Genomic DNA, 16,609 nt, shown 5'->3' on the forward strand with positions numbered 1-16,609 from the left:
ATTTCAGATAAAGGAACTGTAAACATTTCACTGTGTGGAAGGTTTTCTTAATTTTAATGATTTTCAGATTTTTCACGACCTGAGATTATTCTCTGGCATACAATTATGATTTATAATCTAGGTTTTAAGCCCCACTGGAAACCCTAACAACAGGGGGTTTGGATTGGCAGTTTCTGGTTCTTTTACAGCTACTACTTAAGGCCTGAGACTCTTCATATAAAAAAGATAACTAAATGGGCATTTACTATTTGTGGAGGCCAGCTGCAAAGCAAACAATTTGAAGTAAACGATTATAAAATGCAAAATAAAAAACCAGGTGTTTTTTTTTTCCCTCCAAATTCCTGGTTAATAAGGTCTTGCTTAGTGTGAGAATAAAAAGGTCCCATTCAGGCATTTCACCAAAAAAAAAAAAACACCCAAAAAACAACGGGTCTGAAGATCATCTCCTTTCAATTTTCCAGACTCAGAAGACGCCCTCTGTCCACTCGTGGAATTGGAGCCACTTTTGCCTCCACGTGACATGTAGCAGGAGGGGGAGTGAAAGTGGGCGGGGAGGGAGAGGGAGGGGGGGAAGGGAAGTGGGAGGGGAGGGAGGGGGTGGGAGGGGAGGGAGGAAAGGGAGGGAGGAGAGGGGAGAGAAAGGGGAGGGAAGGGGAGGGAGGGGAGGGAGGGGAGGGAGGGGAGGGGAAGGGGAGTGAAAGGGTGGAGGAGAGGGGGAGGAGAGGGTAGGGGAGGGTAGAGAAAGGGGAGGGGAGGGCAGTCCGCTTCTACGCGTGGATCCTGGGAGTGGGAGACCCTGATTCGAATCCCTTCTCCCTTCCCCTTCCTGGTTTCAATCACTTGTAATCTATTAAGTTAGTGGGAGTCGGCTCGGGTGAGTTTTGTGATCTTCCGCTACATTTTTCGGCTGTGGGATGCACCTTATCCTCAAACACCACGGCCAGCCACGCCGCCGAGCAGACGCAAGCCGGCCCCGCGAACTCGCGTGTCCTCCCCGGGGACGTCCGCGCGCGGGCGGAGGAGGGGTACGGCGCGGGGGCAGTGTCCCCCACGCACGGCGAAACTGGGGGTCGCTCTGCTCCTAAGGGCTTTGCCTCCGTCCAGTCTGTTAAGGGGAGAAAGGCCCGGGCTGCTGGGGCGGGAGAGGAGGGCAGTGCCTGCAGGCCGGCTCCAGGCTCAAGCCAGGTAATCTACAGAAGATTTCGAGCTTCTGTAAGAAAACCTGCAGCTTGGATGTAAAGTTGAAGAGTAGGCTAACGTTTAGACTTCGTGCTCAGGGAATAGAAGAACCTATACGTTTAATTTCCCGCCCACGCGACAGTGTTTTTGTTTTCGGGTATTTTCTACTGTACAGGAAGTTCTCTGCCAGCTCCGCCAGGTACACTGATTACCGTATTGACGCTACTTGCTCTGAAAGCGCAGCAGTTGAGGTGCCCTGTGAGGACCATTTGGGGATTTTCGAGCTCATATTTAAGTCGTCATTTTTTTTTTTGTTTTAATTTTTAAGAAGTGTTGACATTGAGGATCCGAACGGAGCTAGTCTTTTGCTCTGTTCTTTTTAAAATTCACCATTACTGTATTTCTACGGTGCGTGTGGGGCGGGAAGCAGAGAATACGCTGCTCTCCACCCCAGCGCTAAGGCTGCAGGAAGCGTTTACTGCAGTAACGCGCTTGCGCAGTTGCTTCTCGCGCACTCGCCCACTTTTCCTCGTCCCACTAGCAGGGGGCGCTGTGAGGTAATGAACTATTCTTTTCCTCAGGGCTCTGGAACGGTGCTTAAAAGGGCGTGAGGTGAAGTGGGCGAGGGGCGTTCTACCCTCGACTGCGCTGCTCTCTATCGCCCTTTGTCCTCCAGCGTCCCCGGGTCGCTGGGCCTGCGGGCGTGGTTGCTAGGCGGAAGCGCTGTGGCTGCGGCTGCCGTGGATGCTGCGGTTGCTGCCCCGGCGTTGGAAAAGCGGTTCCGCAGGCGGCAAAAGGTCTTCTGACGGCGGGCTTGAGTCTCCCTGCTCTTCGGGCGGCGGAGCGACTTTTGCCTGGGGTCGGGGCAGGGCGAGGGGTTGGGCTGGCGGCGCGGGGCCGGGGAGCCCGGCGTGCTGCAGCCCGCGGCGGGGCCGGGCCGCGGAGCAGGGGCTCGGCGTCGGAGGCCCGCTGTGGCCGGGCGCCTGGGCCGCCGCCGGGAGCCTGGCTGGGTGCCCCGGGCTTCCTGCGACTCACCCGGGCCCCTCTCCCTCCAGCACCCCCCGCCTCCGGGCCGCCAGTCGCGACCATGGTCTCCAAGTCCGACCAGCTGCTCATTGTCGTGTCCATCCTTGAAGGTGAGCGGCCGGGGTTTGCTTTTGCAGCTGCTGCTCCCTGAATTTTAAATGAATAGGGTGGGACCGAGGTTTCGGTAACTTAAAAAAACCCTGTCATTTTTGCGTTTGTGGTCCTCAAGGACTTCTCAGAGTTGTACGTTGAGGCGTGTTAGGCAGTTGATTTTTTAAAAAAAATCTCAGGAGAGTACGAGAGCTGATGGGGGAGATGATATTTCGCGTCAGTAGCTGTGGCCCCGTAAAGTCTAGGATGAACGATTTCCACCAGAAGTCAACACGTCGATGGCTTTCCCATGTGAGCTGGAAGTGTTCTTGGAAAGCTCATTCTCTCTGAGTTTAATGGTCCCGCGGTAATACGGTTTGTAAGAACTTCGCCTTTTACTTGAATACGTGCTTCCTGTACTTTCCGGACTATGGCCGAGGCCTTTCCCTTTCGGGGTCTCCTTGGAGGGCTTCACAGATGACATTGTGTGTCTGTTAATACATGCATTGTAGTTTTGTGTGTTGAACGCGTGGTATTTGCCGATTGGGAGTTTATTGAGTGTAAGGCAGTGTGACGGGAGTTGAAGCATGGCAGTGTCCTCGTTCCAAAACCTAGGATGTAACATGGAGAAAGGATCAGATCATTCATGGTCTTGTAGGAGAGGGAATGACCACCTCTGCGGGGAAGTCGGGGAAGGCTTGTTCATTGTAGGAGATGACATGTATTTGGTTCCCAAAGAATGACTAGGTATCGCTTAGGTGTACCGGAAGGAAGGACGTTCCAAGCAAAGAGGAGAGCAGAAAACATCTAAGGCCTGGAAAGTAAGTCATGCTTTGGGATTGTGTAAGTTTAACGAGGTTGGAGAGCAGATTGCAGGAAAGTGGAGGTGATAGGGGCTAGATAGATAAATTGAGGCCAGGTTCTGAATAATATGATCAGAATAAAATGTCATCTCGAGTAAGCCAGAGGTGTGGCTGGATTTTATTTTATTTTTTTGATGGGAGGGCACTTTGTGAAGGCCAGGCATTACTTTTGCGGTAAGGGAGAAGGAAGGAAACGTTATAAATCTAATTTTTGAGTTTTGGGGAAAATTGGGACATGCTATTGAGTCCCATGAATTGGGACTAGCCATAAAGAGTCAGAGTTAGGATATTTTTAACTGGTAGATAACTGGTTGTCTAAATATCTGAGACTGAAATCCCCTTTAATTTTTAAAAAAATTTTTATTGTATAATATCACATATATACAAAAAAAGAAAGAAAAAAAGCAGTAGTTTTCCAAGCACTCTTCAACAAGTAGTTACAAGACAAATCCCCAAGTTTCTCATGAGCTACCATACCATCATTTCAGACTTTTCCTTCTAGTAGTTGCTCCAGAAAATTGAAGGCTAGACAGAATAAATATTTCTTTTTTTATCATGACAATTGACTTTTTTTTTTTTGTAAAAGATAATGTATATACAAAAAAGCAATAAATTTCAAAGCATATCACCACATTAGTTGTAGAACAGATTTCAGAGTTTGGATGCGTTACAAATCAACAATTTTAGGTTTTTACTTCTAGCTGCTCTTAAGATTCTGGAGGCTAAAAGAAGTATCAATATAATGATTCAGCAGTCATACTCGTTTGTTAAATCCTACTTTCTCTGTATAACTCCACCATCGTCTTTGATCTTTCTTGCACTCTTTAGGGGTATTTGGACTCTGACCATTCTAACTTTTTCATATTGGAAGGGGCTGTCAAAAAATAATATGGGGTAGGGAGACGGAACTAGCTGATGTGCTGGAGAGAGTGGCCCCTCTAGGTTTTAGGACTTACCTTGTCCAGGAATCCATCTGGAGGTTGTGGGTTTCTAGAAAGTTGCCCAGTACATGGAACCTTTGCCTTAGAGTTTGTTAGGATTGGCTGGAATGGTTTTGGTTGGGATTTGACAAGTTATGATAGGTAGCAGTGTCTCACTTAAGTTTATGTAAGAGCAACCTCCAGAGCAGCCTCTCGACTCTGTTTGAACTCTTTCTGCCACTGGTACTTTATTAGCTACACTTTTCCCCCCTTTTGTCATGATAGCATTGTTGATCCCACAGTACCAGGATGAAATCCCTTTAATTTGATTAACAAGCTTTTAACTTAGAGTTGTGCCCCATGCTATGAGGAAACATTTATCGGGAGTTCTTTTTTCAGTGACCTAGGAGTCTGTCTACTTGGGGACATCGAATTAGTATGCAGGAAGCGATAAATTGAGTTGTATTAAAAATATGCAATATGGACAGTGAATGTTGGTTTTGGAGGACAAATGGGGATCATGGAGGAGTGCCTTGACGATCGAGCTTTAAATCAGTGAGGCTGGATGGAAGGAAAGCCGTTCCAGTGATTTGATAACTCAGGTCCGTGTGGGAATGAGCACGTGGGTTCATGGAACATTGAAGAGGTCTGCTACATGACCAGAGGAGAGGAGAGGGAATAATTAGGAGTGTCATGGTAAGAAATAAGCTGTTGATAGTTGGTGTGGGTAGGCCTTGGAGGATCTTAAGAGCCAGGCCAAGGAGTTTACATTTAATGTGCTTAGGAATAAGAAGGCAGTCTAAGTAGGGGAGTGGATTTTGCAAGCTTCACAAGTTTGTGCAGGGGAGAGATCCTGGAGTCAGGGATTTCAGTTAGAAGCTGTTGCCACAAACATACCTAAAACTGGCATGCGTTCCTCCCTCCAAACTGTCCCTCCTCTTGTATGTTTGTATTTCCATTCATCATTCTATTGCCCTAAGTCAAGAACCTGAGAGTCATCCTGCATTACCTCCCCATCCTAGCTTCCAGGTAGTCATGTACTGATTCCATTTTCTAAATAATAGTATATGCAAAACGAAAGTTTTGAATGAATGAATTTCCATTGTGAGTGCCTTCAATAATTTGGATAATTGTTGTCCACCTAATCTGTTGAAGTAATCTTTTCACTGATCTGGTTTCCAAAGTGTTTTCTTCCCTTTTGGAATGCATTTACTGCCTACATTCCTATCTGGGGATAATCTTTCTGAAATACAAATCAGATTTCCTTAAAATCCTTTGTCCTAAAGGATATTGTTGACCCTCTTTACAACTGTATACATGACCTTTTGCTTACCTTTTTGGTCTCATCCCCTCCTGCCATTTATCCATTATGTTAAACAGCGCTTCAACTATGCTGAACTGTTTGCATTTTCTTGATCACACATCTGGAAATACCATTTATTCAAAAGAAAATGATTGAGTTTCTGCCATAAGCAAAATATGGGCTGTGTATTGAGTTCCAAGGATGAAAAAGACAGGATTTCTGTTATCAAGGTGTTAATTGTCTGTGGGGAGAGGGAGGCACCAGTTTTTTCCCACTGTCCTATGTTCTCAGACCTTTTGAAGGATGTAGTAATGTTGGTCTGATTGCAAATATAGGTTCTTTGGTATATATGAAGTTTGTTTGGAGAATCTAGTGCTTGTCTAGAGCAGCTGAAAATGAGTTCTAGAGAGGGGCTTCTGTGAGTGCAAATGAAAAGCCATGCCATATATATTAAGACTCCCAAAATAGAGAGTTTTAAATGAGAGCCTCAGGTTGAAATTCACAAAGTTTGCAATAAAGCTCTTTCAGACCAGCTTAACTCCTGAGGGGCCTGTGCCAGGATGAGTAGCTACAGAAATTTATTTAACAATAGTTAAGATTCCTCTCACCTGGGTAGATACCTAACTGGGAGGACTGGTGGTTTGAGTGCAAGATTCTTAGTTGCTTCCTTGGTGATTCCTGTTTTCAGTTTTAAAAATTAGTTTCTTTCCACTAGATCCTTAGTTCCTTGAGAACAGGTAAAAGTTTTATTCTCTTTGCATCCCGCCATCTGACATAGTGCTTGTCTCTGAATAGTCTCTCCATGAACATTGAAGGAATTGGGTCAGGCAGTACCAGTGAAAATTGATATGTATATAGAGTATTTTCCTATTTCTAGGAAGTATATGACATTGTCCTTGAGAATAGAATGAATGAATTCATGCATTTATTTTTCTTTGGCTGATGTGAAAAGCATTCTTAAACAGAATTAACAGGAAAATTAAGATGCAAGTAAATATGTTTTGGCAAATTGAAAATTTCCAAACTTCCAGCTGACTTTGTTTTGTATTGAGTACTGTTTCTATAATATCAAAAATTGGTTTAATGACATTTTTAACTCTTTAATTATAAATGTTATTTATATAATTGCTACTCCAAGTGTGAACCAAGGATAGCAGCATTTTATCACCTGAAATTTTGTTAGAAATGTAGACTCTCAGGCCCCATCCCAGACCTATTGAACCACAATCTTCATTTGAACAAGATCTGCAGGTGAGTCATATGTACATGAATGTTTGAGAAGCACTAATTTATAAATTATAGCTTACAATTTGATTCATGTTTCTTATTAATCATGAAAGTGTATCTGTGAATATGTGTTATTATGAGGTAATTTATGGAATTTATGTTGTCAACCATCCTTAAAATATATTAATTTAGAAGTATTGGTTTTTATGTACTTCTGATTAATTTGTGTAATCTTATTTTTTCCAGGTCGTTATTTTCCCAAACGTCCAAAGCATATGCTTGTTGTAGAAGCAAAATTTGATGGAGAACAGTTGGCTACTGATCCTGTGGACCATACTGATCAGCCAGAATTTGCTACTGAATTAGCCTGGGAAATTGACAGGAAAGCACTTCATCAACACAGGTGACTATTATTTTTAACTTAAATGGCATCTTTATTCTCCTCTTTTTCAGGCTGTTATAAATAGATTTATATTTCTGATTAGATTATAGTAATACTAATAATGACATTCATTGATTTTTTTTTTTTAATGTGCCAGGAACTTTTCAAGTACTTTCCATCTATAGCTCGTTTAAACTATGAATTAGGTATTATTATTTTCCCCAAAATATGGAGGAAGAAACTGAAGCCCATGAGGTTAAGTAACTGTTGCTTGTACTTTGGTGTCATATCTAAGAATCCATTACCAAAAGTCAGTTAGGTGGATGGAACCTAGGCCATGTAGTTCGAATCTAAGCTTTTAACCAATATACTTAGCTGCTATTTGTTCTGTTTTGTTTTGCTTTGCAAATGTATGAGACTGTTGATGGGTTAGAAATGCTATGATGAAACATGCCTGATGTTAAATATGAGTAAGAATTCATTCTGATTTCTGTTGGTTCATATATTATATATTTCACCTGCCTTGCTTAGGATAAATAGAGGCATCCAATGAAAAGTTATGGAAGTAATTGTATAGGGGATTCTTTATAATTATGTTTATATTTGATTTTAGACATCTAGGCACTTTATTAGTGTAAGAAACATTTAAAGTTATAGCATCTTGTTATTTCATGAACTTATAACCAGAAACAGACTAAAATAGTGTTACTTCTTATTAAGAAAAAAAAGGATTGAAAGTACATTTCCTTCTAAGAAACATATAATCATTTCAGTACTTCCTCTTTCTCAATGCTAAAGCAAATCAAAATAGAAAACTAAAGAAAATAAACTCGAAAGGAGTTTATTTTCTTCTATTGATAAATCAGTCCATAAATTTATTTTAAGAGGTATTAAATTCTTAGAAAATATCAATTTTGTATTTCCTTTCATTGACATGTGAAATAGCCCTTAGAGTATTGCTATGAGATGTTAGTGTCTGAATGTGGTTATGTTTACAGTTGTGTTAGTGCCAGCTTGTACCACTCTGATTATTGTAGGCTGAGAAGATAACACAGATAAATTGTATATAGAAATAATGATTTTGTAACAAGTGCAGGTTTCATAGTAGTTCTAGTATAGGAAACTACATAACAAAATTTAATCTGTTCACTGCATGAGCCTCTATAAATGTTCTGAGTTCAAAAAGAGCCCTTGCTATATTAGACAGTATCATGCTTATGAAACAATTTATCTTATGTTAAATTGTTAATTTAAATTTTAATAGTTTATGAAATATGAATTAAAATAAAAAACTCTTAGAAGACAGCATGTGGAAAATCTTCAGGACCTTGTATTTGGTAATGTATTCTTAAATATGACACCAAAGTATAAGCAACAACAAAAAAGATAAACTGAACTTCATCAAAATTAAAAACTGTTGTGCATTAAAGGATATCATCAAGAAAGTGAAAGACAGTTTATGTAGTGGAAGAAGATAGTTGCAAATCATATCTGATAAGAGTTTAATATCTAAAATACATAAAGAACTAGAAATCAAATATCTATTTGAATCCCTGCTTTCAACTCTCTGGTGTATATACCTATGAGTAGAACTGCCAGGCTATATGGTAATTTAATATTTGAATTTTGAGGAACTGCCAAACTGTTTTCCATAGCAACTACATCATTTCACATCCCCATCAACAATGTACCAGAATTCCAATTTTTCCCACCAACAATGCACAAGAATTCCAAATTCTCTACATCCTCACCAACATTTGGTATTCTCCATTTTTTCAGTAGCCATTCCAGTAGGTGTGAATTAGTAACTCATTTTGGTTTTGATTTATATTTTCCTAAGGCTACTGATGTTGAACTGTATTAGTATTAGTATTAGTCAGGGTTCTCTAGAGTAACAGAACCAACAGGACATTTCTTGGACTTAAATCATGAGCATATTGGTTGCATTCACAGCCAATTACATCTGCAGTTATTTGGTTGGTATATGGATAAGTAGACCTAATTAATAGTCTGTTGTCTCCAGTTGAAGAGTTTTTCAGAAAATACGTATTGGAAATAGCTTACTCAACAAAATTATAATTGATTTGATAGCAATAGGTAATTTTCCAATGCTAATAGAAAGTTGATTCAATATTAAACAAAAAACATTTATCATATACATTTTTATGTTACAGACTACAGCGTACCCCTATCAAACTCCAGTGTTTTGCCTTGGATCCTTCCTCTTCAGCCAAGGAAACCATAGGTTACATTGTTCTGGATTTAAGAACTGCCCAGGAGACAAAGCAGGTATTGACTTTTAGACATTTTGTTAAAGATTATGTTAGTTGATTATTTTGAATTGATAAAAAGCTTATGGGATACTAGACCTGATAGATCATGAATTTGAGCTAGTGTGACAATTCTTTATGAATTTGAATTAGAAAACCCTGACCTTTTTACCATTCCTTTGGCTTAGTCCCATCTTTCTCTCTAAGCTCAAACCTATGTCCAAATTGCCATTACCTCAAGCTCAAGGTAGCCTCTTCTCTGCTTCAGTGACTAATAACCACTTTCCCTCCAGTTATGCAGAAGAACATATGGAAGTCTTCTTTAACTCTTCCTTTTCCCTGCCTCCATTCTGCCCTGGAATTTCCAGTTGGTTGTTTTTCCTCCTGATCTATTTACTGACTGCCTTTTCACTGATGTCACCCCAAACTAAGTCACCATCAGTTTTCATCTTGGCTATCATAGTAGCTTTCTAATTGGTCTCTTGCTCCCTGCTCTCTGCATTTCTCATGTAGTAGTCAGAGCAAGTGAATTTATGGAAACGTATTTGTTATATAATCAACTTTTCCTTAACCCCTTCTCCCCCAATAAAACAAAAATGAAAAAAAAAATTCTCCTGAATTTCTTCTCAGTACCCTGAGAAGGAAACCAAAGTTTTCACCATGGCATATTATGCTTAATTTGACTTGGTGCTGCCAAGCTCTGCAGCCCCTTCTAGTTCTACTCCTCCACATTTTCTCTCTAAAATATTGTCATATTGATTTTTATTTAATTGCTTTCTTCCCTAGACCTTTTTTTTTTTGCACGGACAGGCACCTGGAAACGAACCTGGGTCTCCGGCATGGCAGGCGAGAACTCTTCCTTACTGCTGAGCCGCCACGGCCCGCCCTTCCCTAGGCTTTTTAAAGATGTAGTTCCCACTATCTAAAGCAGCCCCACCTCGATTTCCTAAAAGCTCTTTCTTTTAAGTATAATCCCAGATTTGATTAGATCCCTTGTTATGTGATTGATTGTCTAGCACTCTGGACTTTTCCTTCGTAGAATTTTTCCGTGAAGGAACAAGTCATAGTATATTTGTGATTTGATTTGTCTAACCTCTGTCATGAGGCTGTAAGCTTCTTGGGGGTAGAAATCTTTTCGGTTTTGCTCAGTTCTGTGTTCTGGGAACGCAGGCTAGTGCCTGGCATATTCATAATAAGCATGCAGTAGATTTTTGCAGAAGAAACATTAAAATCATTTCCTTTTTGTCCCTGACATTTTCCTTAATTCCATTAGTCATCAAGGGATCCAGCTGATTATTAGTGGAGATGTACAACTAGAACTCAAGAGTTTCTGACTCCTGTGTTAGTACTTTTTGCTATTGAAGCATGCTTCTTCTTCGGTCTAAGTACCCTGCAATCTTTTTTTTTTTTCCCTGTATAGTATAGTGCATATACAAAACAAAGAAATAAGCAATAATTTTCAAAGCACTCTTCAAAAAGTGGTTACAGGATAGATCCCAGAGTTTGTCATGGGCTACTATACGATCCTCTCATATTTAAATAAAACAAAAATAAAATTCTTCCCTTCAGTTTTTTTTTTTAATGTCACACTTTTAAGAAAAATAACTGTAAGATTAATATCCTCTCTTTTATTTTAAATCCTTCTGTCCTTGGATTTGAGTCTTAAGTTAGAATTCTGTGAAGAAAAATTTATCTGTTACTAACATTGCTCCTGGTGATAGCAGTGATAACGCCAATGAACCAATCACTTTGACCCAAATTTGCAACAGTTAAAAAAAAGCCTGAAATTTTAAAATCATTTAAAAGATTTGTTTTTCCCCCATCCTAGGGTACTCGGTATCTCTTTGTTCCTAGGCCTTACCTGAAAAAGATTTTCCTTCTTTACTTGTACATCTTGAACCAAGAGCCATGGTTCTGCCATGACTTTTCTCTTGGCTAAGTTGTCTCCTGCAACAGGCACATGTCTGGAATATATTTCTCTAGTCACTTTAGTTTGCCAGAGAAGATACATCCTCCTAGCAAGAGGGTTTCTGAGAGAAGAGTTCATGCTTCTAAATTCAGTTGGCATTCTTTGTACCCTTGTTTAATCACTTAAAACAGTTTAGGAACATATTTGTGGTAAAAATTAAGAAGAAATCTTTCAAAATTACATGAATTTTAGGAAAACCAAATGCTGTTTTACTTATCCTTTTCTGTTGGCCAGGAGGTATATTTGAAGTTGGCCAGTAGAATGTGTGAAGCTCAAAGTAAAATGATTGTCTGTAAACAAATATAATTATTTTATAAACAAATTATAAGTATAAACAGAAAAATCCAGATTTGTTTTTCTGATTTATATATTCAAACAATATATCATAAATTCTGCAGGTAGCTAAAAATCTTTTTTTCCAGCTTATACTTAAAATGAGAAAATATTTGTCATAAGAAATAGAGTAATGTGTATATTATGCTTTTTTTTTTTTTGGCATGGGCCGGCATCGGGAATCGAACCCAGGTCTCTGAAATGGCAGGAGAGAACTCTGCCTGCAGAGCCACCTTGGCCCACCCTATTATGTATCTTTTTATGCTAAAAAATAGATTATGGATTTTTTAAAAAATTAAAGCCTAATTAATCCTATTATACTTGAATTTAAAACAGCAGTTTTTAGTTTTGATCAGTATACGACCAGTTGTTACCATAACTGTGCCCCTGCTTACCAGTGCTTCCTACATTAATGATAGGCATATTCTTGGGCCATGAAAATTTTCAGGCTGATTTGGATACTAAATTTCTTTTTTTTCTTTCACTTTTTAAACAGCTTTATTGAGATGTATTTCATGTTAACATAAAATTCACCCCCTTTTTTCCCCCAAATAACCACTCCCCTTTCTTCCCCTCATCCCCTCCTAACATCTAATGCTTTTTTTTTTTTTACAGTTTATTCACACACCATACAATCCATCCAAAATGTACAATCCGTGGCTTTTGGTATAACCACATTGTTATGTATTCACCACTGCAATCAATTTGAAGAACGTTCTCATTGCTCTGAAACAAAGATAAAAATTCCGTACCTCTATACCCCCCCATTATTGACACTTAGCTTCTGTATAGTACCTTTGTTACAATTGATGAAAGACTATTACATAGTAACTGTTAACTATAGTCTTTAGTTGGATTAATTATATTTTTCCCATATTGCCCTATTCTTGACATACCTTGTAATGGTGACATGCATATGTTCTAGTTATAAAAGAACTTTCTTATATTTGTATAATTAACCACAGCCATTGTCACCAACAGGTTTTGCTATGTATACAGTCCCATGTTTGATCCTCTGGGTTTCCTTCTAGTGACATACATGATTACAGACTTCCCCTTTCAACCATACTCAGACTCACCATTGTTAATTACACCTACGGTATCTAATCCTTATTTCTGTCTCTGTGAATTTGCTTTCTAGTCATCTTTTATAAGTGATATCATACAGTATTTGTCTTAATGTGCCTCGATTATTTCACTGGGCATAGTGTAGTATTTTTTTTTTTCGTAGTGTAGTATTTTGAGGGTTCTTACATATTGCAGCATGTTTCATAACTTCATTCTTTCTTATGGCCAAATAATATTCCATTGCATGTTTATACCACATTTTATTTATCCATTTGTTTGTTGATGAACACTTCCACATTTTGGCTCTTGTTTTCATATATATATATATGTATATATTTACTTCTGCTTTTCTACAATCCCTTTTGAAGAGGGTTGCCGCAAAGGAGCTGCTCTGCTGTGTACGAAACCCAACCCAGAAGCAGGTCGTCTAGGAATGGATTAGCACCAGCTTCCCCACAGACATGTGATGTGTGATGGTTGGGGGTCGGGGAGCCTTTCCTGTCACCTTTTTTCCCCAGGACTAGTCTCTGCATCAGACCCTGCTCCCAAAATGTGGGAAGGCCTGTGCGTGGAGTCAGGCTAGCAATTCAGGCTAACGGTTTGAATTGGGGTCCAGATCAGGCTCACATAACACTATTGCATGACCTGTCTTTTCTGCTTTTCATCACATAGTTGTGTATTCATCACCATGATCGTTTTTAGAACATTTGCATGACTTAGATAAAAAGAAAAAATTAAAAAAAAAACAGACGTCCTTTGTACCCATTATCCCTCCCTCTCATTGACCACTAGTATTACAATCTACCTAATTATTTTTACCCCTTACTACACACCCCCTCTCATTATTTATTTGAGAATATCTTTGAGAATCAAGGCTACTGGAATACAGTTTAACAGTTTCAGATACTTCCCTCTAGCCACTCTAATATACCATAAACTAAAAAGGAATGTTTATATAACTCATAAGAAAAACTTCCAGGATAACCTCTTGACTCTGAAATCTCTCAGCCACTGAGACTTTATTTTGTCTCATTTCTCTCTTCTCCCTTTTGGTCAAGAAGGCTTTTTCAATTCCCTGATACCAGGTTGGCTTATCCCAGGAGTCCTGTTCCACGTTGTCAGGGAGATTTACACCCATGGGAGTCATTTCCCACATGGTGGGGAAAGCAGTGAGTTCACCTGTGTAATTGGTTTAGAGAGAGGGGTCATATCTGAGCAACAAAAGAGGTTCTCTGGGGGTGACTCTTGGTATAATTCTACGTAGGCTGAGGTTCTCCTCTGCAGGAATAAGTATCATAGGGGTGAGACCCAAGAGCAAGAGCTTGACCTATTAAATTAGTTTTCACCAATGCTTGTGAGACTATCAGAAGATTCCCTGGTGGGGAAATTTAATATTTCCCCATTTGTCCCCAGTTCCCCAAGGGAAATTGCAAATACTTTTTTATTCACTCCCCAGATTGCTCTGGGATGTATCGAGACATCGCACTAACCTGTACAAACCAACAAGATTTCATTCCCTATCAAGGTTCCATGTAATTATGGTGTTTGAATTGACTAACCAAACAGGTTAAACTAGATAATGTGCCACCAAAAACATAAATTTTGAACCAAATAAACGTCTCTCCCTTTGGTCTCACACAAGTTGAAATTTTGAAATGCAGAAGATATCATCCTTTACCCTGTATTCTGATCTACCTTAGTCCTATCCAGATCAGCTTCGTTAACATCTCTAGCTGAAGTCTGATTACTTTTTCAACTTTTTTACAGCTGCTGTAATGGGGTAATGCTGACTTTCATAGCTTCAGAGCTCTGACTCTGCATCTTAGGTGGCACACAAATAACTGAAGTTCCAGGGAATGACCAGGTTTTACACAAATAGCTCAGAATTTAGAAGTAACAGTTACAAGTCCAGAATAGATGTGACTGCTGTAAGAGTTTACAATCTGGGACTCTTTACAGTAGTTCCCCAAGCTGATAACCCATGCTCTGGACTTCAGTTCTCCAAGTTTATATATATTATAGTTAGTCCATATGAGTGAGGTGTGATAATATTTGTTTTTTTTGTTTTTTTTTGTTTCTGACATTTCATTCAACTGTCCTCAAGGCTCATTGCTGCAATTGCATGTCTCACAACTTCATTCCTTCTTGCAGCCATTCAGTAATCTGTTGAACGTATACACCACAGTTTCCCTTTCCATTCCTCAGTCAGTGTACCCTTAGGCCACCTCCGTCTGTTGCAGATCCTGAACTCTGCTACCATAAACATCTGTGCCAATGCTCATTCCTTTCACCACTGTCGTTTTCTCCAAGTATATACCTAGCAACGGGGTTACATAATCATATGGCATCCCCACTCCCAGCCTCCCGCTAGACTGCCCTCCCTGGGGGCGGCACCTGTTTGCTTCCATACCAACAGTAAATAGGTACATCTCTTTCTCCAGCACTTATATCTTGCTGTTCATTTTAAACAGTTTTATTTGCACATCATACAATCCAACCTAAGCAAAAAATCAGTGGTTCTTAGTATATTCACATAGCCATACCTTTGCCAGTACAGTCTGCATGAGGACATTTACTTTTCTTCCATAACAAAATCCCATACCTTCTCCCATATCCCCCACATGTGACATTTAGTTTTGGAATATTGCCTTTGTTACATTCAGTGGAAGCATATTACAAGTTACTGTTGACTATAGAGTCTAGTTTGCATTGATTATATTTTTTCCTTTTTACCATCCCATTTTCGATACCCTGCAATGTTGGCATTCATTTATTCTCCCTCATGCAAAAACATTCTTATATGTGTACATTTAATCACTGTCACTGTCCACTCTAGGCAAAGATAGAATCTTTATCTTCTACCTTTTGTACTTGTGTCATACATGACCTAACCCTTCTCCCTAAACCATACTCACATTCACTTTTATTCAGTGTACTTATATTATATCAGATATATTGTGGTATCCATTGCAGAATCTTTATAATCAGTCCTGTTTCATGTCCTGTACTCCTTCAGCACCAAATGCCCAGTCTCTACCCACCACTTTCTATCTCCTGTAACCTGTGTTCTTAACTTTAACTCTCAAAGTTCACTTATTAATGTTAGTTCATATTAGTGAGAACATACAGTATTTGTCCTTTTGTTTTTGGCTAATTTCACTCACTGTAATGTCCTTAAGTTTCATCCACATTGTTATGTGTTTCATGACTTTATTCTGTGTTACAGCTGCATAATATTCCATCGTATGTTTATACAATAGCTTGTTTAGCCACTTGGCCATTGATGGACATTTGGGCTGTTTCTGTCTCTTGGCAGTCATGAATGATGCCGTTATAAACATTGGTGCACAGATGTCTATTTGTGTTCTTTCCTTCAGTTCCTCTGAATAAATGCTAATAATGGGATTGCTGGATCATATGGCAATTCTATACTTAGCTTCCTGAGGAACCTACCAGTATTGAATAAATGTGCCTCGTTCTCCACATCCTCTCCAGTGGATGAAAATTTTGAGGAGATCTCATTTATCTTTTCCTTTTTCATTGTTCATGCTTTGGTTGTAAGGTCTAGGAAACCAGCTCCTGTCAAAAGGTTTATGAAAAACAAACAACAACAGCTTGTTGTTCTGTTGTTTGTTTGTTTTTTGATAATGGCCATCCTACTGGGTGTGAGATGGTATCTCATTGTGGTTTTGATTTGCATTTCCCTAATATCAAGTGAAGTTGAGTTTTTAGCCATTTGTATTTCCTCTTCTGAGAAGTGTCTGTTTATGTCTTTTGCTCATTTATTAATGGGGTTGTTTGTCTTTTTGTTGTTGAGTTGTGGAATCTTCTTATATATTCTGGATATATAATTATCTGATATGAGGGTTTCAAATATTCTCTCCCATTTATTAGGCTGCCTTTTTACTTTCCTGAAAAAGTTCTTTGGTGTACAAAAGTTTTTAATTTTGAGGAGATCTCATTTATCTTTTCCTTTTTC

General features: G+C 39.4%; 1 protein-coding gene across 6 annotated transcripts in view; it reads left to right on the forward strand.

The window, feature by feature from the left end:
- The first annotated feature begins 754 nt into the window (after positions 1 to 754).
- The window catches only part of CEP120 (centrosomal protein 120), a 119,593-nt gene continuing 103,738 nt past the window's right edge, over positions 755 to 16,609 (forward strand). For 2 of the 6 annotated variants that reach the window (XM_077138804.1, XM_077138805.1), the window contains exons 1-4: positions 1,790 to 1,976; positions 2,235 to 2,315; positions 6,855 to 7,011; positions 9,165 to 9,279. In XM_077138804.1, coding sequence (XP_076994919.1) covers positions 2,267 to 2,315; positions 6,855 to 7,011; positions 9,165 to 9,279 — 321 coding nt within the window. In that variant the 5' untranslated portion in view covers positions 1,790 to 1,976; positions 2,235 to 2,266. Of the gene's footprint in view, positions 875 to 1,714; positions 1,737 to 1,789; positions 1,977 to 2,234; positions 2,316 to 6,533; positions 6,633 to 6,854; positions 7,012 to 9,164; positions 9,280 to 16,609 lie in introns of those variants that run through there. The other 4 variants (XM_077138803.1, XM_077138806.1, XM_077138809.1 and 1 more) reach the window with 4 other exon arrangements.

This window comes from Tamandua tetradactyla, chromosome 21 (genome assembly GCF_023851605.1).
Source record: "Tamandua tetradactyla isolate mTamTet1 chromosome 21, mTamTet1.pri, whole genome shotgun sequence".
Classification (NCBI taxonomy): Eukaryota; Metazoa; Chordata; class Mammalia; order Pilosa; family Myrmecophagidae; genus Tamandua; species Tamandua tetradactyla.